This window comes from Mesoplodon densirostris, chromosome 14 (assembly GCF_025265405.1).
Source record: "Mesoplodon densirostris isolate mMesDen1 chromosome 14, mMesDen1 primary haplotype, whole genome shotgun sequence".
NCBI classification, from domain to species: domain Eukaryota; kingdom Metazoa; phylum Chordata; class Mammalia; order Artiodactyla; family Ziphiidae; genus Mesoplodon; species Mesoplodon densirostris.
Window position 1 is genome coordinate 69,573,696 of NC_082674.1, and position 24,886 is coordinate 69,598,581.

At 49.0% G+C, this 24,886-nt stretch overlaps 1 protein-coding gene across 5 annotated transcripts in view; it reads right to left on the reverse strand.

Moving 5' to 3' along the window:
- Positions 1–24,886, reverse strand: part of IL1R1 (interleukin 1 receptor type 1) — a 96,667-nt gene that overhangs the window by 26,604 nt on the left and 45,177 nt on the right. For 2 of the 5 annotated variants that reach the window (XM_060117750.1, XM_060117754.1), the window contains exons 1-4: positions 19,811–19,907; positions 8,001–8,151; positions 5,529–5,632; positions 1,920–1,986 (exon numbers count right to left, since the gene is read on the reverse strand). In XM_060117750.1, coding sequence (XP_059973733.1) covers positions 1,920–1,980 — 61 coding nt within the window. In that variant the 5' untranslated portion in view covers positions 1,981–1,986; positions 5,529–5,632; positions 8,001–8,151; positions 19,811–19,907. Of the gene's footprint in view, positions 1–1,919; positions 1,987–2,088; positions 2,154–5,528; positions 5,633–8,000; positions 8,152–19,810; positions 19,908–24,886 lie in introns of those variants that run through there. The other 3 variants (XM_060117752.1, XM_060117753.1, XM_060117751.1) reach the window with 3 other exon arrangements.

Genomic DNA, 24,886 nt, shown 5'->3' on the forward strand with positions numbered 1-24,886 from the left:
CACACTCTCCTATTTATCTGGTGTTTGCTCCACCACTCCATCAAAACTGTTCTGATCAAAGTCACCTACGACTTTTAAGTTGCTAAATCAAATCTACAACTCTCGGACGTCATCTTACTTAGCACATCTGCATTGGACACGTGTTATTCTCATCCTTGAAACACGTTCTTCACTCGGCTTTCAGGACATTTGTCTGGTTCTCCTCCTACATTTCAGGCCAGTCTTTCACTGGTTCTTGGATGAATGGAAGCCTGACCACCCATCCCAGGAGGGCTGCAGGGTTCACTCCTTGAAGTTCTGTTCTTTTCTAACCACACTCACTCCCCAGGTAGACTCATCTAGTCTCGGAGTTCTAATAGCAGCTGCTTGCCAAGGTCTCCAATTTTATACTTCCAACCCCTGGCTCCAGACTGCTTAGTCAACATCTCTATTTAGACATCTAACTTTAACATGTTCAGTCTGAACACGTGACCTTCCCCCCTCCCGTCAACAGCAACTCCACTTCGCACGTGCTTGGGCTGAAACCCTTAGTCATCCTTGATTCTTCTCTGTTTCTCACACTCACATCCAATCTGTCTGCAAATCCTGCTGGCTCAGTCCTCAAAGTATATCCAAACTCTGACGACTCACTTCTCCTTGTCACCCTTGAATAAGTTACCATCATAGCTTGCCTGGATTGCCGTAATGGCCTCCTAACTGGCCTCTCTGTTTCTCCCTTTGCCTCCCTAGGATCTGTTCACAATATAAGAACCAGAATGAGCCTTTAAAATATGGAAATTCCCTGGCGGTCCAGTGGTTAGGACTGCACACTTTCACTGCTGAGGGCCCAGGTTCGATCCCTGGTCGGGGAACTGAGATCCCACAAGCCGCACGGCGTGGCCAAAAAAAAAATGAAAGGAAAGTTAGATCACCTCTCTGGTTTTAAACAGGGAACCTACACAGTCTTCCCACCTCAGAGTACAAGCCAAGATCCTTAAAAAGGTCTACAAGGCTCTCTACACAGTCAAACCTCCACCGCCCCCCATTACCTGAATGACCTCACCCTGTACCACATCCCTCACCATTCCCTCTGCTCCAGCCACAGCAGATTTCAGCCCCTGGAACATGCCAGTACTCCTGGCTTCAGGGCCTTGGCACATGCTGCCTAGAATATTTCCCCACCCCCAACCTGATCTCTATATAGCTCCCTCCTCCCGCTCCTTCAGGTTCAACTCAAAAGTCAACTTCTCAGTGAGGGCTTTTCTGGCCACACTATCAAAAAATTTAACCTTCTGACCACCCCAATCCCCAAAGTGTATACTTTACTTTTCTGCTTCTTTACCTCTCCACACTTATCGCCATATGACATAATATATATTTACTTATGTAATGTATTGTTTCTCTCCCCTACTGGAATGTAAACCCCAGGCAGATATTTCTGTCTGGATTATTCACCACTGTAGCCCCAGCAGCTAGTGCCTGGTGCACGGCAGGAGCTAAACGCATTTGCAGCAAGAGAGGGAGAGGGGAAGAGAAAGAATGAATAAATGGAGAAAACAAAGAACTGCCAGCCGTGGTTCATAAAGACTGCATTTAACACCTCTTCTGAATGAAAGCCAGGATTTCCCATATTACACTCTTCAAGCAGCAACAAAGTGGGAAGAGGCCTGGACTAGACACTGGTGACGTGGATTATAGCTTTTGCTCTGAAACTAGCTGCATGACCTTGGGCTCTTAACCTCACTGGGCTTCAGTTTCCCAATGTATAAATGAGAGAATGAAAAGTAAAGACCTTGAAAGGACATCCAGCAATACAGTTCTGTGACTTGGGCATCCACAGACACACGTAAGAAAAATGACTCTGTTAACCAAGGTACTTCATGTATTCTAAATCACAGATTTTCTTAGCAGACAGGAACACAAGGAAATGCTTAACTCACCAGCCTCCAGAGAAGAAGTCAGTAGAGCTATGAAACAAACAAGCCTGAATAATACTTTCATATTCTCCTGGAGAAACAGAGGAATGAAAGAAAAATTTTAAATGTTACTATTCCCAAAAACATCTCTAAAACTACATACACAGACTCCCCGCCCTGGTCCCACCCTTACCCGCAAGTCACACTGATGGGTTAGTCTTCCTACATCATTTATGTGATCATGCTTCTGGATGCAAACTGGGGAAAAGGGGAATGAAGATTTTTAACAGAACTGGGGACAAACTCACACAACTTAAGATTAGCAAAACTTCCATCCACTGTTCCAACGTTCATTTCCATTTAAATTTCCCCCAAATCTAATCTATGCTACACCCAAGATAGACTACCCACTAGACCCTAAACCATCGTGCCTCTAGTTACATGGATGTGTTCCCCACCTGGAATGTACCCACTGCCAGGACCCACTTGCAAAGTCTCCCCATACTTCCAGATCCTGCTAAAGCTCACACCTTCACTTTATAAGGTAAGACACTAAACCATTTGTACGAAATGGTATAGCTGCATAGAAATGCACCAGAAAGACTAAAAGAAATAATAACAGTATATCAAAATTGGGTTGCTTCTTGTGGTTGGTTGGTTTGGCCCTTCTCTGGGGCTTGCTGGGGCTTTTTATCTAAAATTTCTATAATAAGCATGTATTAATCTTATCACAAAGAAAAACAAAAATATAGACAAAACCTCCACAGCTCCTCTGAGTGGTTTAGAAGCCACACTAACATAGCAGCAGCTACAACAGGTATTGATCAGCCATAGGGCTACATATTAAACTGAGGTCCTGGTAACCTAGCATTTCAATTTCCTAACACTCTATCCATATACTTGGCAGGGGGCGTAATCAGATCAGGCATTTGACTGATGCTGGAAGGAAAGCACACCCATGGCTTTATCCATAAAACATCCCTAAAATAATATCAGTTGAAAAAGGAAAAAATCACTCCATTTTGCCTACCTTTCTAAACTTCTCAAGCCCAAATTAAGTTAATGCTCAGTACGGCCCCCTTTACCGATTTGAACGTTCCTGTTCCGTGCTCCTGAAGGGGGACCTTACAACTACATGCAATAAATTCCCATCTCGTGCTTCCAGTGAACTTATGCACAGGTCTATTCAACAACCTATGAATTCCTAATATTCCACAGGCCTCAAACCAAACTCATTCTCCTCACCAGCCATGCTCCCCACCTTAGTGACAGGGGCAGCAGCACTGCCACACTCCCACCCACCCAACGAGAGACCCGGGCTCAGTGACCCGCCATCCCCAGAGCTGTTCTCACCAGCCCTAAACAGTCCGGCTCCAGAGATCACCACACCAGCCTGGTTCACTCCTACCCACTGCTGATGCCTCTTGAGCTCAACAGTCACGGGCTCCTTCCTGGATTAATTATGCCAACTAGCTCCTTATCAGTCTCTCTGCCTATGGACTTACGGCTTCTATTCAATCCAGGGATCTTACAAACTCATAGTTACCAAGTGATCGGTTCAAAGCGCCTTCACCGGCTCCCCAGTGCACCCCGAACAGTCCGCACCCCTCAGCAAAGCACACAGGTCCTCTGTGTTGAGGCTCTGACTGCTTCCTCCAGACTCAACCCTCCGCCTTCCTCTCCCCCTGCCCAGTCCATACGTCAGCCTTCACCTTGCCCAGTTCTCCAACCTCAGAGCCCTTGCCTTTGCTATTCCCTCCACCCTTAACCTGGTGGGGAAGGTACCTCCCCACCCATCAGGTCTCAGCCGGGGTCACCCCCCTCCCACCAGCTCCAGGGAGCCCCCAGAACCTTTGCCTGGCCAGACCATCTTTCTCTGGGCCCCTGCAGCAACCTGTGTTAATGCCTTCGCACTTTTCACTGCAGTTACCCCAGGACAGGGAGCCTCATGGGGGCAGGAACCATGACCCGCCTATCACTGCACCCACAGCTTCCAGCACTGTGCTGGGAACTCAGAAGCCCTTGATAAGTGCTCATAGAATGAGTGAAAAAATGAACTAAAGAAATAGCTATCCCCTCGACCCGACCTCAGGGGCAATGTCCAGGGCAGACCGCATAATTTCATGCTTCAAAAAAAAAGCTGTCCTTTTCATTTTACAGAAGATGAAATTTGCCTGTATTCTTTTCCGTAGCCGTAAGTTAATTGCAAACACAAAATATTTTAACTAAGACATCACAAACCCAGATTCTAATAACATGCAATCATTTGAATATTAGCTGGAAAATGTTCTACTTAAGAAGTGGTATTAAAAGGTATAAAAAAAGTGACAATGTGCTTTTTAAATACAGGCATACCCCGTTTTATCTCACTTCGCTTTACTGCGCTTTGCAAATACTGTGTTTTTTTTTTGTTTTTTTGTTTTTTTGCTGTACGCGGGCCTCTCACTGCTGTGGCCTCTCCCGTTGCGGAGCACAGGCTCCGGACACACAGGCTCCGCGGCCATGGCTCGCGGGCCCAGCCGCTCCGCGGCATGTGGGATCTTCCGGGATCGGGGCACGAACCCGTGTCCCCTGCATCAGCAGGCGGACTCTCAACCACTGCGCCACCAGGGAAGCCCAAATACTGTGTTTTTTAACAAATGGAAGACTTGTGGCACCCCTGCATCGAGCAGGTCTTTCGGCACCATTTTTCCAACAGCGCCCACTCGCTTCATGTCTCTGTGTCACATTTTGGTAATTCTCAAAATATTTCAAACTTTTTTGTTACTATTATGTTTACGTTCATCTGTGATGAGGGGTCTTTGATGTTACGGCTGTAATTTGTTTTGGGGGCACCACGAACCACATCCATATGAGACAGCAAACTTAATTGATAAATATTGTCTGTGTGCTGACTGCTCCACCATCTGGCTGTTCCCCCAACTCTCTCCTTGGGCCTCCCTAGTCCCTGAGACACAACAATATTGAAATCAGGCCAACTAATAACCCTACAATGGCCTCTAAGTGTCCAAGCAAAAGGAAGAGTCAATCAATGTGGCAAATTTCAGTGTCGTCTTATTTTGAGATTGCCGTGGCCACCTCACCCTTCAACAACCGCCACCCTGAGCAGTCAGCAGCCACCAACAACCAGGCCAGACCCTCCACCAGCACAAAGATGGAGACTCGCTGAAGGCTCAAATGACCGTGAGCATGTTTTAGCAATGAAGTATGTTTTAGTGAAGGTATGTACATTGCTTTCTCGGACATAATGTTATTGCTCATTTAATACACTGCAGTATAGTGTAAACATAACTTTTATATGCACTGGGAAACTAAAATTTCGTGTGACTCACTTTATTGCAATTTAAGCTTTATTGTGGTGATCTGGAACCAAACCCACAATATCTCCAAGGTGTGCCTGCAAATGCAGGGAAAATGAAGACAATCTAAGCGTGAGAGACACCCCCATTCGCATTCTCTTCAGTTTCCCCCCAGCATGAGGACAGTGATCCCTATACCTGAATCAAGCCTTGAAACCTACCTCAGAGCCATGAGACCACATTCCTTAAGTATCCTGTAATTCTGACATTTTACTCACATAAATTAGCCTTCTCCCAAATTAGTCTAGATTATGAATATTATTATCATATTTACCTTGAACCTGTATTCAGATTATTAAATAAGATAGGAGGCTTTGACGTCTTGCAGTCTGGCTTATTAACTATTTCTGTAACCCTGAGGAAGTGTGTTTTAAATTTCTGTGATAGAAGAAAGTAAATAAAGGGTTAAAACATTTCCCAATTACCTGTTCCAGGCCAATCCATTACTCACATTAGTTTATTAAAGACACCACAAAATCAACTGAACCCTGCCAGGTGTTAGTTCATTTAGTCACAAGCTCTGGCTTGTTCGATGAGTGGGCAGGGGAGAAGACAAGGAAGGTGCCAGGCTAAATTCATACAGAGTGTGTCTGGAGATATAATTCCAAATTAATTGTGGGCAAACAACGTTTAATAATTGCAAGTCCAAGGACAGTGTGATCTTGGACACAACTCCTCCTGAGCCTCAGTTTCCTCGTCTGCACAGTTGGCAATGAGCTGGATGACTTCAGACCCCTTCCTATCTAATAGTCCATAAAGTGCAGGAGCCTGGCCCCAGGGGTCCAGGTTTTACTTCGCCTGCCCTGGAACTGCTCTGGGAAAAAGCAGGGGGGTGAAAGAAGCCCCTTCCCCTCAGCAGGGGACCTTCTGAATCCCTGTCAGTCTCCAGGATCCTAGGGCAAGGGGGTTGGCTCCAGGCCATGGGATGGGGGTTAAGAGTCCCATGACTGCGGACAGTGTAGAGGAAGCAGGTAAAGACGTACCATCCAAGGCCAAACTAAACAAAAAAATGAACAAAAACCCCCGTATGTCCCCAAACAATACAAAATTCCAAGGGTGAAGCCAAACCTGACTAGCCTTCACCCTGCTAGTCCTTGAAAGGCTGGCCAAATCAGAAAATCCCTCAACAACATTTGTGTTCTGCTGTATACCAGCATATACAGCCTGTATACCAGGCTGTATATGCTAGTGCCAGGGACAAAAATAATTCGTAAAATTCAAAATAAATAAAGTGAAATATAAAACAAAAACCTGCTCTTCAAGATGGTCACAATTTAGCCGTCAGCCACATGTGATCACGCAATACATCCCACATACCCATCAATGGCACACTGGATAAAAGTTCAGCCTCTGTGTTGCAGTTCCCCCTTTGGACAAAATGGAGATGATGATAACAGTATTTGTCCTTGAAGGCTGTGATTAAGTGAGCTGTCACACATGAAGGGTTTAGAACATTGTCTGGCAAACGGTCACACTCTGAATTAGTTATTATAAGTCACCCCATGCTCTGATGACAGATGTAAGTTTCGGTAAAATGTTCTCAGATATCCATTCATTTCTTTCTTCATTTGCTGCCAAATCAACAACTGTATATTGAAGATCTACTACATGCCTGTGTGTACACTTGGTCCTGGGAACAAAACTAGGAATAATGACCGAGGGGCTCGAGGAGCTCACCAGCCAGCAGGGAGAGTGGACATGTCTGCAGAGTTACACCACAATGCGGGACTGACTGTCCATGGGGAGAGAGGTGCCCCGGGTAGGGGGGAAGACAGGGCCTAACACGCCCTGCAGGAGGGCTTCTGGAACAGGTGAGCCTGACGGTGGGGAGAGCATGGGGGAGATTCATCATGTTCCAGAGCATAAGTCAAAGGTGAGGCGCCGGGACTTCCCTGGCAGTCCAGTGGTTGAGACTCCACGCTTCCACTGCAGGAAGCGCAGGTTCGATCCCCGGTCGGGGAACCAAGATCCCACGTGCCATGCTGGGTGCGGCCAAAAAAAAAAAAAGGTGAGGTGCCAAGAGGCAAAGCTGGAGAGATGGAAAGTGCCCAGGACAGGAAGAGCCTTGCTGAGCAGTTGGGACTGCCATTTGTAGGTGGCAAAACAATCACTTAATAGTTTTAAGCCACAGAGTGGTATACGATCAGATTTTCATTTTGTAAGGAAATTTTGGCACCCATGTGGAATATAAACGGGAGAGGTGTCTGGGGAAGGGCTGTAGATGAGCAGGGATGCAGGCATGAGAGGCCAGCAGTGACAGACAGACAGAAGGGGGCATATCTGAGTCCCACTCAGAGGCAAGCCAGAGAAGGGGTCTGGGACCCACCGGCCCTGATTCCCTCAGGTGGGACCAGCAAGGGCAGGGCAGGTGAGGAGGGCAGGTTCTGGTACCCACACAGCCGAGGAGATGCCTGGGGGTGTCACTCACTGCACCACCGGCCTGGGTCTCCTGAGACCATGTAACAGAAATCAAGAATTCGATTGTGAGGTGGAAATTCAGTGACATGGACATGGAACCCGGGATGATCTGGAATTGAGGCAGCTCAGCCCTGCACTGGGAGCCACTGTCACATGGTCACAGCTGAAGCTGAAGGGGAGGTGACCCTGAGAAAGCGGGTGAGCAGTGCTTCTTAATGGGTTCACAGACCCCTTCAGAAATCAGATAAAACCACGGAGATGTCCCAAAGAAAAATGTACCGCCAAAACCAAAATATTTTGTATACAATGGGAAATAGTCCAGAACTACCTGAAACGGGGTGGAGGACTTCAGCTGTTGATGAGAAAAGGCTGGCGGTCCCCTGGGGTGAATCAGCCCAGTAACTGTGCAGAAGGCCTTGTCTTGTAAGAAGTGACCTGCTCCTCAGGAAGGAGTCACCATCTTCAGGGGGCGCATCTACCTGGGGAAGGAAACACACACAAGCATGAGCTGAAACAAAGAACGTCAAGTCCCCGACCACCACACAGATCTCAAGGGGTCCAAAAACACAAAACAAGCTTACGAAGATGAGTCACCTGTTTAAAGAGCACGTGTTCCACAGTCCTTTGAGAAAACAGTTTCAGAAAATCAAGTCAAGGGTGAAGAATACAGAGGCTGACAACCCCCAGTTTTATTTTTTTTTAATTTTTATTGGCGTAAAGTTGCTTTACAATGTTGTGTTAGTTTCTGCTGTACAGCAAAGTGAATCAGCTCTACGTAAACATATATCCCCTCTTTTGGATTTCCTTTCCATGTAGGTCACTGTAGAGCGCTGAGTAGAGTTCCCTGTGCTATCCAGTAGGTTCTCATTAGTTATCTATTTTATACATAGTATCTATAGTGTATATATGACAACCTCTAGTTTGTTTTGATTCAACACACACACACATGGCACTTTGCTGCACACAGGGATGAGTCGGACCACCTCGGGGAGCCCACCACTTAACACACCTGGAGAATAATGCTCAGGGAAACACACCAGATGCCAGGAAAACCTTCCAGGCCCTGTTTAATAACAGTCATCCCCTCAGAACCTTCACTCTTCCTTTGCACCAAGCATATTAACACACTGGCATTCCAAATTACATAACTTAAGATAACTTCTAAAAAGCTGAGCTGGGAATGCCCTACTGTGACGTCCTCTAGACGTTTCACCATTCATTCCCTGGTTTTGCAGTTTCCTTTCAGTGTTTTGGAGTGCAATATTTTTTTCTCAGGTCTGAATCATTTCCTTGGGCCTCTGAGAAGCTTGTAAGGCCTCAGCATAAGGCCTTTTAATGCCCAGTGGATAAAACAGCCTCATTCAATGCCAAACATTCTGCTTAGACTAAATGTGCTAAATGCCACCCTTGGTATTCCCTTTGGACTTAAGAGAAAGTACAGGACATCCCATCAAGGTGTCAGAGCTCGTCATCATGAATCATAACAGGACACGAGATCAAAGACAAGCCTCCCAGATATTCCCATGTGCAGGCCCAGCAAAGGGCCCTCCCCACCTCCAGTCGTGTGGCCCGGAATGACCGCAGCTGATGGCAGTCCCGTGGATGACGTCTGGGAGAAATTAACAGACTGGGGGAGGGGTGGACGGGCAAGCGGACCCGATTTGTTTGGAAGGTCCAGGAAACCTTCTGCAGGGGAGGACACCCCACAGCCCTCTAACCACTTCGCTTTCCCTCTTCCTCTTTGCTCCAGAAACTTCTTAAAAGGATTTTCACATCCACTGCAGAATGGCCTGCCCTCTGCCCCCCAAGTCTCACGGCCCCTGTGAAATGCACAGCCCAGGCCACCACACACTCCTGGTTGCTCCACGCAAAGGACCCCCCCCCCATCTTACTGGAAGGCACTGCAGCACGTGGCAACACCCACCGTCCCTCCCTCCAGACTCCTAGGGATGGGGGTCCACCCTCTCCTCCATCACCTTCCTGGCAGGCTCCCCTCTTGCATCTGTAAGGCCTGTGCCCTTGTGTGCCCTCAGCGCCTGCACAATGCCTCCCGGGCCTGCCATTCGACGTGACCCTCCCTAGTTGGCCGGCTTCTCCTGTGACTTCTGACCAGCTCTGAGCGGATTCTGATCAAGAGCCTCTCCCAGGGGCCCCTGCACACACCCCTTCCTCCACAGCCAAGAGCACCAAGTCACACAGGTTCTCCCTGGCACTCTGCACCGGGTGCCTCAGACGTGGGTGCGGGGACACAGGGCTCTGGCCGTGCCCGACGGCTCCCCTGGTCGCTGGACTATCCTACCTGGCCAGGAGAGGAAGGTAGAGGGCACACCCACTCCTCTCCCGAACTCCTGGGAGGAGGGCCCACTCCTACACATCCTGCACGAGGGAAGAGCTCAAGAAATACTTGTGGGAGAAAGGACGGAAGGAAAGAGAAAGGGAGGGAGCGGAGGAAGGAACCCACCCACCATCTCTGCACTAGACCAAAAAGAGACCAAAACACGCCTGGAATCGAGGGCGGGGTGGATGCGATACGGGTGCACGTGTGAGTCAGAGAAGAGAAATTCAAGGGGAACCATCCCTGGGGGCTGGAGCCGGCTGAGACTCATCCTGGAGAAGGTGGACCACTTCTTAAGGCGGGGGACAAAGGCTCGCAGCTGGAAGGCAGGGCGGCTCTGAGGGAAAGGGCAGCAGAAGCAGGACTGGAGGAGGAGCACTTTAATGCCAGAAGGGATGCTGGGTAAACATCACCCCCCCATCCGTGTCCAGAGGCAACTCAGCAACGTCCATTGTGAGTTCTGAAATCAATTTGTAATAAAATTCAAATTATCCTTTTAGAAAATATGGACAACAAAGAGTCGCCGAATTATTCCACTATGTTATTTTTCAGGTGAACTGTCCACGTAAAATGATTAATTCCCCCGATCAACGAACAAGCCCTGAGACACCGCCCGGTCTCCTTTCCTGCCTCGATGCAGTGATGCCTATGCTACATGTGAAGTTCCCCAGACTTGCTAACATCCTCTCCATAGCAGCTTCCAGCTGATGTGCTGGGGTGCAGCAGTGCACTGAGGTACCCCACTGCCCGACCCAGGGCCGTCGTGGGGGGCCTGGGTCAACAGGCCTCGGCCACTCGCCCCACCTCCAGCAGCCTGGCCTGCTCAAGACAGTGCACCGTGGAGTGGAAACACAAGGCGTGACTTTCTACGACGCTTGCTGCAAGAGCGAGCCCTTGTGAGCTCCCCAAGCACAGCTCCCATTGTTTTTCGGTGATACCGTTTGGAAACTAGTACATCACAGCATGCCTATGTGTACATGGAACATACATAGAAAGCTAGTGGCTTATTAAAGACAAAGTGAAAGTACAAATGTGAGGCACAGAGCAATTTCCTCCTAGACCCAGAATAAGAAACTTCAACGTGAGCTAATTTATAAGAACAGAGATTAAGCATCAGAATGTACAGTGAGCGTACTGGCCCCAACCAAAGCCCCCCTTCTGGGAAGGACTGACTTTATCCATAGCGCCTTCCTGTCACTGCAAGAAGTTCCACACCCAGTACAGACAAAGGAAAAGAGACATGGGGGTGGGGTGCTGTCATGAGAACCCAAGGGATTTCCACAAGTTCCAGAGCCCCAGTGAAGGGCGGGGCAGGGCATTTGCTCCTACTTGGTGGCCACAGAGCATCTGTTAAGGCCTTCTTATCCTTGAGGAATTTCCTTCTTGTTTCTAAGGAATTTCCTTCATGTTTCTGAGGAATTCCCCCTCTCTGTGACTCTTGCCCTCCAGGACAGAAGCCAGGCAGAGGACTGAGGTGGCGCACAGCAGATGCACCCCAGATGCATGAAGACACACTGTTGCGTGGGCCCAGGGTCCGGGTGTTGCGTGCACCATCCCACACAGGGTCTACAGGGGGCAGTGCCCAGTGGGGCTTGAGCAGTTTCTACCTACAGTAACCTCCAAGCCTGACTCCCCGGCCTGCCCCCAGCTCCATCCCATACTGTGAGGGCCCTGAGTGTCCATACAGGCAGACATCCTCCCGTCTCGCCCTGGCCACTCTGCAGACCAGGGAGGCCCTCGGGCAGTGGAGTCCCCAGTGGACAACCCAGGAAAGAGGGATGCACACGCCCTGGAATCCAAGTCCAGGTTATCTGGGCAGGGAATTCCAGGGCTCTTGGGCCCCTGGACCATCCTCTTGGCCCTACAGACTCCTAGCCATGCCGAGGCCAGCAGCCGGCTCTGAGAAACAGAACAGAACCCTCCAAAGTACAGGGCCTGGGTGGGATCTCTCCTGCCAGGTCTAAGTGAAGTTTCTGGAGAAACCCAAGGAGAGACATGACAACACTAGGGGGCCCCATCCTCTTCCAGGGACCTTAAGTAGCACAGCCCTGCCTCCTAAATATAAAGGGAAACCCTAACGGTACTTTCCATGTTTCCACCTCATGCCTACTCACTCTCCACACTGAGCGCCGCGTAAAGACACGGACGGCATTATTTACTACAACTTCTCATCCCAAACATTAATCAACGTGGCCTCCATGTATATCGGACATCATGGGAAAATATTCAGAGAATGACGCTCCAACTAATTCACCTATAACTAAGAAGGGACAGTGGATGAGCCCCTGGGGAAAGCAAGGACTGTAAGGCAGGTTCTTCATCTCATGAAATGTCACCATGCACATGTTCTACTGAAAATCAGTGGGGCTTCCCTGGTGGCGCAGTGGTTGAGAGTCCGCCTGCCGATGCAGGGGACACGGGTTCGTGCCCCGGTCCGGGAAGATCCCACATGCCGCGGAGCGGCTGGGCCCGTGAGCCATGGCCGCTGAGCCTGCACGTCCGGAGCCTGTGCTCCGCAACGGGAGAGGCCCCAACAGTGAGAGGCCCGCGTACCGCAAAAAAAAAAAAAAAAAAAAAAGAAAGAAAGAAAATCAGTGGAAACATGCACGGGGAATGGATGACGGTATTAAAATGAAGCTCATAATTATGATGTTCACCTGTTACAAGCATTCAACCAGCTATAAAACAGTCGCTATTATTCAGACCAAAAATGTCAGTTTTTGGAACTTATAAAGCCAGGGGACTACACCATGGTGGGAAATACTTTAGAATTCTGTGTTTACACAAGTCCTTGTTTTTTTAAACTAGAGCCACAAATCCCCCCCCCCCCCCCCCGCAGAGAAGCTGCAGACGGCCAGGGAACTCAGAACCCGTCTTCCAGGGGTAAGGATTCTCCCTGAAGCTTTTCTAGGGGGAGTTATCATTTTTATATTAGAGGATACAGGGCTATGTCATGAAGAGGAAAGTGAAGTCTCCAAGAGATAAAACATGAGGCAAAGAACTATCCCTTAAGGTGATACTGTGCAGTGCTGGGTTGAGCATCTACTCTTCACTTCCCAAGAGGAGCATTTTGGAGGTAAACTCGGAGACGCACTATCCTACGTAAGCACCGCGGTCATCTCTATTCCGTCCCAACCATGAGAAACAGAAGCACTGGGGTCCCACAGACTCACACCCACCAGGCCAGACACACAGAGCAGCCCAGCCCCAAGGATGGAGGGGGCCCCAGGACGGCTCCATACGGGGAAGGAGAACATGAGTGTGACCACCTGGGGGTCGCCATGTGCCCCCGACGTGACATGATGACTGTTCCCATCCTGCAGAGATGAACAACACACAGACATCCTAAACCCTGACTATGTGTTCGGCATGGCTGTCACAGATCTTCCCCCGAGAAAAAGCTTTCCACAACTCTGAGCATACAAAACCACTCCCACCACAGAGGTAAAAGGAAAAAGTCCAAAAAACCCTGAAATGTTGATCTTCCTCTCAGGGGACAGGTCCAAAAGCCTAGCTCACAGAACTATTTGACTTATTTACCCAAACGGGGCAAGGAAAGTTGCTTTTTTTTTTTTTTATCATAAGGGTATCATGTACAGGACACGAAGATAAAGTAAAAAATAGCCACAGAGGTTTCCAGTGTTACTAGGAAATCTAAGTTATTCAGCTCTTACACTGCTCAAAGCCACCAGATTGGTGGTGTCATGTGGGTTTTAAGGGCAAAGGGGAAAATAAGGCACAGGGCTACAGACAGGAGTGGGCTTGACTGCTAGGCTGGAGTTTGGCAAGGTCTCCACTTTGCCTTCCTTGGGCTCCTGGACAAGAGAAACCAGACCTGGTGATGGGAGTGACTCTGGTCTCCATCCCTGGTGACCTTTTAAGCACACTGCCTTGTCCCTTCCAGAATCTCATCCTGAAGCATAGCCCCAACCCAGACACTTGCCAAAGGCTCTGAACTGAGTCCGGCCACACAGGACTTGCAAAAAGTCAACTGTGAGAGACAGAATGACCCGAGCACTGCCTTCTGGTCGGCTGAGAACAGTCCCGCTTCTCAGAGTGGCGACTACAGGTGAGTCTCAGAGGACCAGACAGTCTCTACAAGAATGTTCCAGTGTTTTCACTCCTGTGGGTTTTTTTAATTGAAGTAAAACATGCATATGATGAAACACACAACAAACCATAAGTTCCATAAACTGGAACTTCCATAAGCAGTTCCATAAACTGTGCCAACTGTATATACAAGGAGCACCTCCACTGGGATATAGACTGTTTCCATCCCCCCTAAAGTTCGGGGGTACCTCTGAGCACTCACCCACCCCCACCCCCCCGCTGCATGCAGCCCTCATCGGTCTGATTTCTGTCACCTCCTCTGCGACCCTCTGACAGTTCACGCGCATGCCCCCGCTGGCCAGCTCACACCTGCTACTATGAGTGCCCTGCTACTTCAGGGTGCACACCTGCGTTGGCGCTTTCATCGCTTACCACCTAGTGATGCAGTGAAAGCAGTGGTTCTCCATGGGGCCAGCATTTCCCCTGAGGGAGTTTTGGAAACTGTGGGGAAGGGGACCCTTTGGGTAGCCATTTAGTGGTGGAGACAATGGATGCTACACATCGGGAACAGCCCTACCCAGCAAAGAGCTGTCCCTCATCCCCCTTGACTTCCAGGGTCCTGCAGACATTCATGGTGACAGAAGCATTGTTTACCACTTTGGGAGCCTAGAACCCCACTCCATGCTCCACTTAGGTAAAGTATATTTTGTTGGCACAGTTTCATCCCCCTGAATTTTCCAGGAGATGCAACCACTGTGATAACAGAGGGAGGACTGGCCTTTGACCACCACTTGGACCTTGATGAGGAGTCAGTCCTCATCACGGGCAGTGCCTCATGTCCTCACACTCGGTCTGCATAAAGCACCGCTGACCTCACAAGTCCTGGTGTGGCTCTGCCCAAGCATTCACACACCAGAATATACCATTTTAACCCAAATTACTTATTCTTTACATCTACTATTATATTGATTATTTGGAAATTATGCTGTAGGTAAGTTTTATTATATCATTTTGGAATTGTAAAAGGGTGTTTACCATATTCGCATTCAAAGGGGGTATTGGGTTTCGAATGAGGTGAGAAGCACTGGTCTAAAGTGACAGAATATGGTATTTGTTTTTCTCCTTCTGACTTACTTCACTCTGTATGACAGACTCCAGGTCCACCCACCTCACTACAAATAACTCAATTTCGTTTCTTTTTATGGCTGAGTGATATTCCATTGTATATATGTGCCACATCTTCTTTATCCATTCATCTGATGATGGACACTTAGGTATGCTAACGCATATATATGGAATCTAAGGGGAAAAAAAAGGTCATGAAGAACCTAGGGGTAAGACAGGAATAAAGACACAGACCTACTAGAGAATGGACTTGAGGATATGGGGAGGGGGAAGGGTAAGCTGGGACAAAGCGAAAGAGCGGCATGGACATATATACACTACCAAACGTAAGGTAGATAGCTAGTGGGAAGCAGCCGCAGAGCACAGGGAGATCAGCTCGGTGCTTTGCGTCCACCTAGAGGGGTGGGGTGGGGAGGGTGAGATGGAGGGAGACGCAAGAGGGAGGAGATATGGGGACATATGTATGCCTATAGCCGATTCACTTTGTTATACAGCAGAAACTAACCAATATTGTAAAGCAATTATACTCCAATAAAGATGTTAAAAAATATATATAAAAAATGAAGTGACAGCACCTAACTCTTAATTTGACTCTTGGTCAGGAGCCATCGGCTGTATTTTCAGGGATCCATGAGTCCTCTGGTTTGGGGTGCAAGAGATGCAGAGCCCGGCACGCCAAGATGCTCCTCCATCCCCATCGACGGCACCCTGAGTCCCGGTGAAATGCAACCAACTGCACTTTTAGTGGGGGTCGCTTAAGAGATGCCCTGAAACTCGCTCTTTGTACCTCTTAAATGGGGACCTTCAGGAGAGAGTTCCCTCTTCCCTCTACCAGGAATGCTTTTGCATCCCCTGAGGACTTCCTTTTCACCTCGAAGACACGGGCAGCTGTGCTCTGCCAGGTGTCCCCTCTCCCACTGCCTGCAGGGAAGTGTGTGGTCGCTGTCGGCCTTGGCTACTCGTTAGAACCACCCTGGGGGCTTTAGAAACACCAGGGCCCGGGCGCACCCCGAGATGCTCGTTCGTTTGCTCTGCCGTCGGTCCAGCAGCAGTCGGAGGGCCCCGGGGGGTGCAAGGAGCCAGCAGGCACGGGCACTGTGCTTTCCTCCACCCCTGCAGCCCCGCTTGGGTCACCTTACAAGACACACAACTACTACGTATAAAACAGTTAAACAACAAGGACAGGGAACAATATTCAATATCTTGTAATAACCCATCACGGGAAATAATATGAAAAAGAATATCTACATACATGAATAACGGAATCACTTTGCTATACACCTGAATTACTGTAAGTCAACTCTACTTCAATAAAAACAAGCACACAGTTCATCAGGCTGTACCTTTTATACATTTCTAGACTCCTCTTTGTCTCCATTCTTGTTTTACTTTCTTCCCATTGTTAACCCATAGCATCTTACAAATCCTTTCCAGAACAGGTAGGAATGAAAAAATTCTCTCTGTTACTCTGCTGCAGGCATAAAAGAGGGGACAGCGCCGTATCCGAAGGTATGCCGGCGACCCGCAGCCTCGAGGAGGCCAGCCTCTTCCCACACTTAGGGAGATCACTCTACAGGCTCCTGCATGCCACGGCCAGGAGGCTGCAGCAGTGCTGCCTGGGGCCCCGGCAGGCAACGGGGCGGGTGGGTGCAGAGAGGGAGCAAAGCTGCTGACGGTGCAGACCCTGTCGGCCCACCTGACAATCTCCAGGGGAGGAAGACGCAAGCAGGTGCCTGCTTGAGAGCAGCAGATGGGGAGCGTCACGGGGCAGAGCCCCTGACGACTTCTGTCCTTCAAAGCGGCAAGTTCACATTGAGTCTATCACGTACCATAACAATAATAACCTCTGCGCTTCCCTACCCGCTATGCTATGGTAAGCTTCACTGCAATTGTCCAGCTTTGCCACTTTGATCAATGACATGTTCTCTCCACAACCTCTCTACCTACTTCCAGGTGGACACACCTCCCACCGATGCATCCCAGTCACAGGCTCTCCATCTGTCCCGGTCCAAGGCCACGGCCGAGCCAGAGTATAACCAGTAATGTCCTGCCTGAGGGCAGTCCGTTTCCCCCCACTTTGTCCAAGGGGGCAAATTTCCAAGAACCTCATTACGCAGAGAGACCTCCAATGTCCTGTGACTTCACCCAGAGGACTCCCATCCATTAGAGGACAGGAATTTGCATCTATCTTGTTCACTGCTCTATCATCAGTACATGGAACAGTCCCCGGCACACAGCAGACATCCAATAAACATTTGTTAAGTGAATCTAAAATTAAATAGTGTTTCACCAACAGTGAAGGAATTACTCAAGATGCTACGTGTTTCAGAACCATAAAAGAAAGCCCACAAAGGGCCCCGCAGAGCCTATTAGAAACGGGGAGGGTTTTTCCTGCCTCTGCCAAGTTCACGTGAGAATTCAGGTCAAGTATCCTTTCTGGAACCGCAGGGAGGATGTTCAGGTGCCCGAGATGCTCCACACAGCAGAATGGCACCCAGCCAAACAAGTCACAATAAATCAGGGCTCCCACACCCCTTCTCCATCAAATCCCATCCCAAAGGCCCCACGTTTTTGTCTAGCACAAAACTTAAGGTAGGATACGAATACAGAATATTAAATGAAATACTAAATAGGATATACTAGATAAGAAACTAAAAGGAGTCCAGAGAGAAAAAGATGCCTGTAGCCGCATAGCAGATTGGGTGGGGAAATGGTAGCCACCTTCCCCAGCACCACCCGTAGTTCTCCTCATTTTCTTAACGGTCCCAGAGTCCCATTTTGCACATCCGCCTTCCAGAAGCCCTGGAAAGCAGGACGACTGGGAACTATCCTGCCATAAAGTAGAAGCCATACGGTGTGGAGTCCAGAGGCCTCTGTCTCCTTCTGGATGCCAGCCCTCCAACAAGTTAACCACCCTGTTTAAGCTTCTGCTTCCTCTGCTGGAGCAGGAGGGTGATAACTGCATGTCTCTCACAAGACTGCTGGGAGGATAAAAGAGCAGTAAGTGTAAAGGGGCTTCGAGGAGGCTCGTGTCAAAAGCACAAACCCGGAGGCTCCTAGCAGAGAGCGGACCTGCAGGCCCCAGATGTGCTGGTTTCTGCTTCAGGCAGAGCAGCCAAGCCCCCTGGGGGCTGCAGCCGAGTGCCCCCCCAGTTCTATCCTCTGGGTCAGGCGAGGCCACACTGGATTCCCAGCCACTGGCTAGATGTGAGCTCAGAAATGAGATCTCCCTATTCACTAGTTAGACCCCAATTCTACCTATTTCCACATCTGTGTTTTAAGTAAATCTAAAAGAACTGTACAGTGTTTGACCACACTGAATGGATGTGACCCCCGAGCATGGCAGAAGAAAGTGGTGCAGTTTAGTAGATTCTGGAGTCCCGCAGACCTCGACTGGACTCATTATTCTGTGGCACTATATTCTCTCCAAGCCCTGGGTTCTTCCTATTTAAAAAGTGGAGCGTTGACACCTAGAATTCAGGTTTGTGTCAGGAACTTTACATATGTATATATACATATAATAGTTCCAGACACATGCAGATGTGCAAATGTACCTAAACACATACAAAGACATCTAATGTAACTACTTTTTAATTGAATAAATGTGAAATATTAAAACAATTACTAACCTAATTTTAAACCTTCTATTTTGGGCACCTTATAAATAATATATATGGATAAAATGGACAAAGTGCTAATCTATGTAGTGTCAAATAACTATTCCATGCCATGCTGCTTTCAGGATTGGTCCATATCTTTTTAAAGCTCCCTTCCTATGTAATAATGTACCTTTTCAAACTTGTCTTTACATTAGAAAATTACTTAGGGTGTTGGTAACACAAATCAAATACAAAATACTTTCAAATAAAAAGATTTGAAGTAAAAAAAAGTGTAAAGGGCCTTATAAACTGTAAAGTGCTGGACATGCCTGCTGTGAATGAGTGTCTTCCTGGTGACCATAGCTACACCACCCAGCATCATCCTTCATCTGAAGGGGCTACAAATTACCCTTCCCCACTGTGTTTAGGGAATTCTACCTTATCTTCTCGAGAAGACAACTCTTTTGACCCTAAACCCCAAAGAGGGCCACTCCCAAATCAGCTGAATTTGGCCCGATTAAAACGCCTGGAAGCAATTTACAGACACACCCTAGAACAACCCTCCAGAAAGATTGCCAAGTTCCCCAAAGACAGATTTGAACAACTTTTACTCCCGCTTCACACAGGAATAAAAACAACCCCCACCCGGGCTTCCCTGGTGGCGCAGGAAGATCCCACATGCCGCGGAGCAGCTGGGCCCATGAGCCATGGCCACTGAGCCTGCGCGTCCGGAGCCAGTGCTCCGCAACGGGAGAGGCCGCAGCGGTGAGAGCCCCGCGTACTGCAAAAAAAAAAAAAAGAAAGAAAGAAAAAACAAAACCACCCCCCCCCCAAAAAAATAAACCCACAAATCAAACTACCATCACCTTCTTACACAACAAACTGACAACCAAGAGTAACAGAAAGGACGCTTTCTGCGCTCTGCACAGGGAAAGGGGACTCCGCGAAGGTGCCAAAGCCACAGTGGCCACCCCCACACCCAAACCCTACCCGCCTGAATTCCGGCCCCGCACCCCAGCGTCCTCCTACCTGGGCGCCCCGCGGGCGGCAAGCGGAGAGGCTGGCCGGGCGGGGGCGCCCTGGGAGCCGGGCGGGAATCACATCCCCGCGCTCGGGGCCGGGCTGTGCGCCCCCACCCGACTCCGCCCTCTCGCCGGGGAAGCGCAGGCGCGGCTCGGGCTCCGCGGGGGCGGGGACGGCTCCCACCCTGCCCCACTCAGGAGACGGGGAGACCGCCAGCCCCTTACGGTGCCGTCTCCCCCGCCCTGGGCATCCCCGCGGGGGACCCCGGACGGCTGCCGCGCGCTCCCCCCGGACTGAGATGGAGCGACTCACCGAGACCTCGCCAGTCGGTTGCGCCCCTCCACGGCGGGGTCCCTGGGCACGACTTCTAACGGAGCTCCCGACCCGCCGGGCTCCCAGGCTCCAGCGACACTCACACTTCTGTCCCCGAGCCTGACCGGCGGCCAGCCTCCGGAGCTTTGTGAACTTGGACGAGTCGGAACTTGTGCGAACCTCCGTTTCCTCTTCTGCGAAAAGGGATCCTAACAGCACCTACCTCGTGCAGCGGTTGGGGCTATTAAAGGATTTAATGCTGTAAACCTGGGCCAGGCGCGGAGTTGATACTACACGAATCACCTGCTACTTTTATTGTTACAGTTAAGCGCCTGAATGGACAAGCAGCAGTGCAAGTGGTACAGTCTTGATACCAGACTTCTTGGCCAGACCTCGTGTGCTTTTAAGCTTAAAACCTACTTACCCCACCGGTTCGTTTTGAACTCAGAGGAATGCAATGAATGGGTCACACCTAGACCTCTGGGGGGGGGGGGGGAGAGGATGCTGGGGTCCTGGCAGCGCGCGCTTGGCTCCAAGCGGCCCTTCCCCTTCCAATCCGTGCCTCCAGCAAGTAACTGGACCCCAGCTTGTTTTGAAAGCCACCTAGGCAATCCTTCCAGGAGACACTGAGTAAATGATGATTGTTTCCTTCCTAATAGAACACACCACCCCTTCCTGTATCCCTTCCAGCTGGGCAGGCACTCCTTTCCCTAACCCATCCCTTGATATCCACATCAGAAACTCAAGAATTGAGATAACCTGGGCCTCAGCTGCCCCAGATAATTCTGCGATGGAAAAAAGCATAAACGATACAGCAGCAACAGCGCCTCTGCCCTAATGCTGCCTGTGACCTAGAATGATAACATTTTCTCACTTTTTATTTTAGCTGGTTCTAGAGCATGTATGGTTCCTCTTTCTCAGAGGAACTGGCTCACATCTGGGGCTGGTGACATAGTATTATGAGAACTCATCACATGTCCCATCTCTTAGTTTATTCCTGTTTAGGTGGCTGTTCTCTAAACCTGGCCCACATGTTAGAATCACTGAGGGCATCTGGACCACCCAACGCTCAGATCAGTCCCATCAGAAACTCTGCAACTGAGGCCCAAACCTCAGGGTTTTTAAACCTCCCAGATGATTCCAACGTGCACGCAGGATTGTGAACAAATGTGCATCCAAGCTCCTACAGTGATGCCCTCCCTCTGTATCCTCTACCTGAAAATACTTCAGTGAGTGTGTCCCAAGTGGCAGTGAATAAAACTAACACAGTTCGACACCGCAGAACTATCCCACAAGCGATAAACTGTCTTACTATTTATACAATGAAGATTTTTGAATAGTTCACAAGTAGAAAGAAAAATTGATTTGTGCAATAATGTAGAAGTAAAAAATTATACTTTCCTTGTATTTTTCTTTTATGTTCTTGATGCTTCCCACCTACCCCCACCCCAGCTGTTCCACTAGACACCGGGGCCCCTAAACCCAGGTGGGACCCTCAAACACCCCCCGTTATAGGGATGGGATCTGAAGACCTGACCTTCTCACCTATAGCCACTGCTCTACTGGGACCATGAATTCATCTCCTCCCTCACAAAGCGATGCTGACCACCTTCCCTGCATTCTCCTCCCTCTGTTTCCTCTCCTAGGTAACAGGTGTGTCCACCTGCCTCACTCCACCCTGGGTTGGAGGCTTCACGAGGTGGAGACTGTCACCCTACATCACTCTCTGCTCTGGTCTCAGCACCGCACAAATGCTCTGGATGCAGGCGTGTGCTTCAGTTCAGAGACCACCTCATGAAAATGATGACAGGTGTGTTTGACAAAACCGCACGAGTAACAGAAATAACACCCAGAGCCTCAGGACCCCTCCTGGAGTGTGTGTCCCTCACTACCCTCCCACCTCTGAAACTTATCCTTTGGGAGACCTGACTGTCTACCACCCTGGGCCACCTTCCTTAAGAGAGACCATATCCCTGAGGATTTTCAGCCTCTCCCCGACCTGTCAAGCTGCTCAGATCACATGACCCTCTTTGGAGGAATATCTAATAATGCACACGAAATAGCACCCCACTGACCAGTACAGCATGCTCTGGTGATCTGAAACACAAGACATTCCCCATGGCCTATGAGGCATGACGCTTTGAAGGATTGTCCATTATAAACATTCACACTAGGCTTGACAGCTTTAAAGAGGGAGCATTTGTGTGCTTGTTTCCTTGAATCCCCAAAGCCAAAGTGTTGGAGAACTCTGAGCCTTGAGCTTATATTATAAACCATAGAGTTCAGAAGGATGTACGGTCATGTCAAGAATGAAAGATTTTTCCCACCCAAAGAAGCAGAGTTAACCAGCAGGTGAGAAGGAAAGCAGAGGGGAGACGCCTGATGTTTACTGACCCTGGAAGGTCGCTGAGAGGGGGGTCCAGCACCCCCATTCTCCACCACCACCAAACAAGAGACACCCTAGCCTCCTCCCAAGAGAAGAGACTGAGGGGACCCTGGAAGAGAGAGGCATCCCTGGGCTCCCCTTGGCGTAGCCCTGGACACCACCCATGTCATGGCAAAGTCTGGGGTCCAGCATGGCCTGTTCCGAGGGGCAGCCCGACAGCAGAACTGCCCGAACCCAGGGCCAGGCTGCCTCACTAAGTCCAGTGTATCCTTGAGTGTTCAGAGTCCCAGACCCTCCAAGGGGGCTTCAGTTGGACTGAGATGAGCCATTGCAGTTGGGGACCAGCAGGGCAAGCAGGATCTCAGCTGAGGGCTGTAAGTCCAGAGGATTGACCAGCAGGCAGAAGCCCTACCAGATGCCAGGACAAGCCTCAAGCAGTCCATACCTCCATCTCCACCACCCCTGAAGAACCCCAATTACTGTCCAGAGAAAAAAAGCCACTTGAAGAGGGAAAATTCTGAATAGAGTGTGCTGTTTCCCCAAAGAGATGGAGCCTTGACCCAGCAGAGGCTAAACAACTCTGCATTGGCAAGATTTTCTTCTGGCCTCAGATGGAAATGAGGATTCATGAGCTAAGTTGACTTCAGCTGGGGAAATTTTTTTTTTAAATTACATTCGCGCCTCTGTGACTCTGGCTACGCCTATTTTTTGTTATTTATGGAACTGCCAGTAACTGATCACAGAACCACAGCGTTCCCTGAGATAGATTTAAAAACCACTGTCCTAGATGGACTTCCTTCTATGGCCTAGTTTTTTGCTCTTTTCACACATTTTCCATCCACTGAGCTCCAAATCATTACTTTTTAAACCTATGTCTCTTTCCATGTGATACTTCGCGTTTTAATCGGCTGAAGGCTCCCGTTCTCTATGCAGTCTTGTGTGGGCTTCTGTGACCATCTTTCTGCTCAAGTTCCTCTGATTTTGTAAGACCTTTACCAATCAGACAGCCACGTGTGCACTAGAGAGGAGAGCTGGGGAGAAAGTATAAAATATCAGAAGACTTCCACAGACAATAAACTATTTCTTAACCTCCTTTATGAAGAAGAGATAGACATTTTGCCCTGCCAACCCTTAGTTCCAATTGCAGCTTTCACCTTGTTCAATGAAGGCAAATGACCACAGAGGCTCCTTGTACCTGGTTTTTCCCATGTTAACACAGAAAGTGCACAGCAAGTTCCAGAGGCCGATAGACTTAGTAACTTCCAAGAACTGTTAGTAACCTAACAGAACCAGGCTGGCAGGCCTTCTCTTTTATACCAGCTGTCTTTGATTTGATGATTGCTTCAAAACATAATACTGAAAGCACCAATGACCAAATCATCCATCACCATCCAAAAGGCAGCCATTACCAGCTTCCCACATCATCCAAGCAGGGCCAATTGAAACCTTTGTGCTTAGTCATATGCAAGCTATGTAACAAAAGTACTGCTTTCCTTAAACACAGTTTTAAGTCTAACAGTCTTTCCTGGTAATTCTACATGGTCCCACCACCACTGGTGCCCTGCAAGTTTCTGTAATTCATCCCTAAATTTTGTCACTTTCCCTTTTCCCCAAGCACCTTCCAAAATCCATATTTTCATGTTGCAGCCTCTCAACTCTTTGATACTTCCTGAATATAACTGCCAATTTAATTTCTCTAAGTGGTTTCCTTTTAATATGATCACTATAATAATACATTAAAGATGGCTGCAAATTCTTCATTCCTCCTCTAATTAAGGGGCGAAGTCAGATTCCCTCCCCTTGAATCTGGCCCCCCCGAATCAGTGACTTAACCAACACCAACCAATAGGATAAGGTGGAATTGAAATTTCTGGGACTTCTGAGGCAAGATCATCAAAAACCTTTCAGCTTCTTTCTGGGTCTCTTGGAGCACTCATTCCTGGTGCCCAAAGCTACCTGGTAAGAAGTATTACTCTCCCGAGACAGCCACACTATTAGAAACACTAAGGCTCATAAAGACCACATGGATGCACCCCAGTCCACAGCCCCAGCTGACAGCCAGAACCCACCCCAGCCATGGGAGCACCATCTTGGATGTTAAGCCAGTAACCCTAGTCAGCTGCTTTCTGACTACATCCACAGGAAAGGCCCCAAAGGAGAACCACCCAGCTGAGTCCCATCAACCCACAGAACCATGAGAGATAATAACACACTGTTGTTTAAGTCACTGAGTTTGTAGCACAATAACAGACAGGCAAAGCAATGACGACACTCAGGAACGTGTTATGATTCCCCATGGCCCATCTTGCACCATGTAGAGTCAGCCCAGCATGCAAAGTCTCTATGAATTAAAATGACGCCTATCTCCCTTCTCCAGCATCACC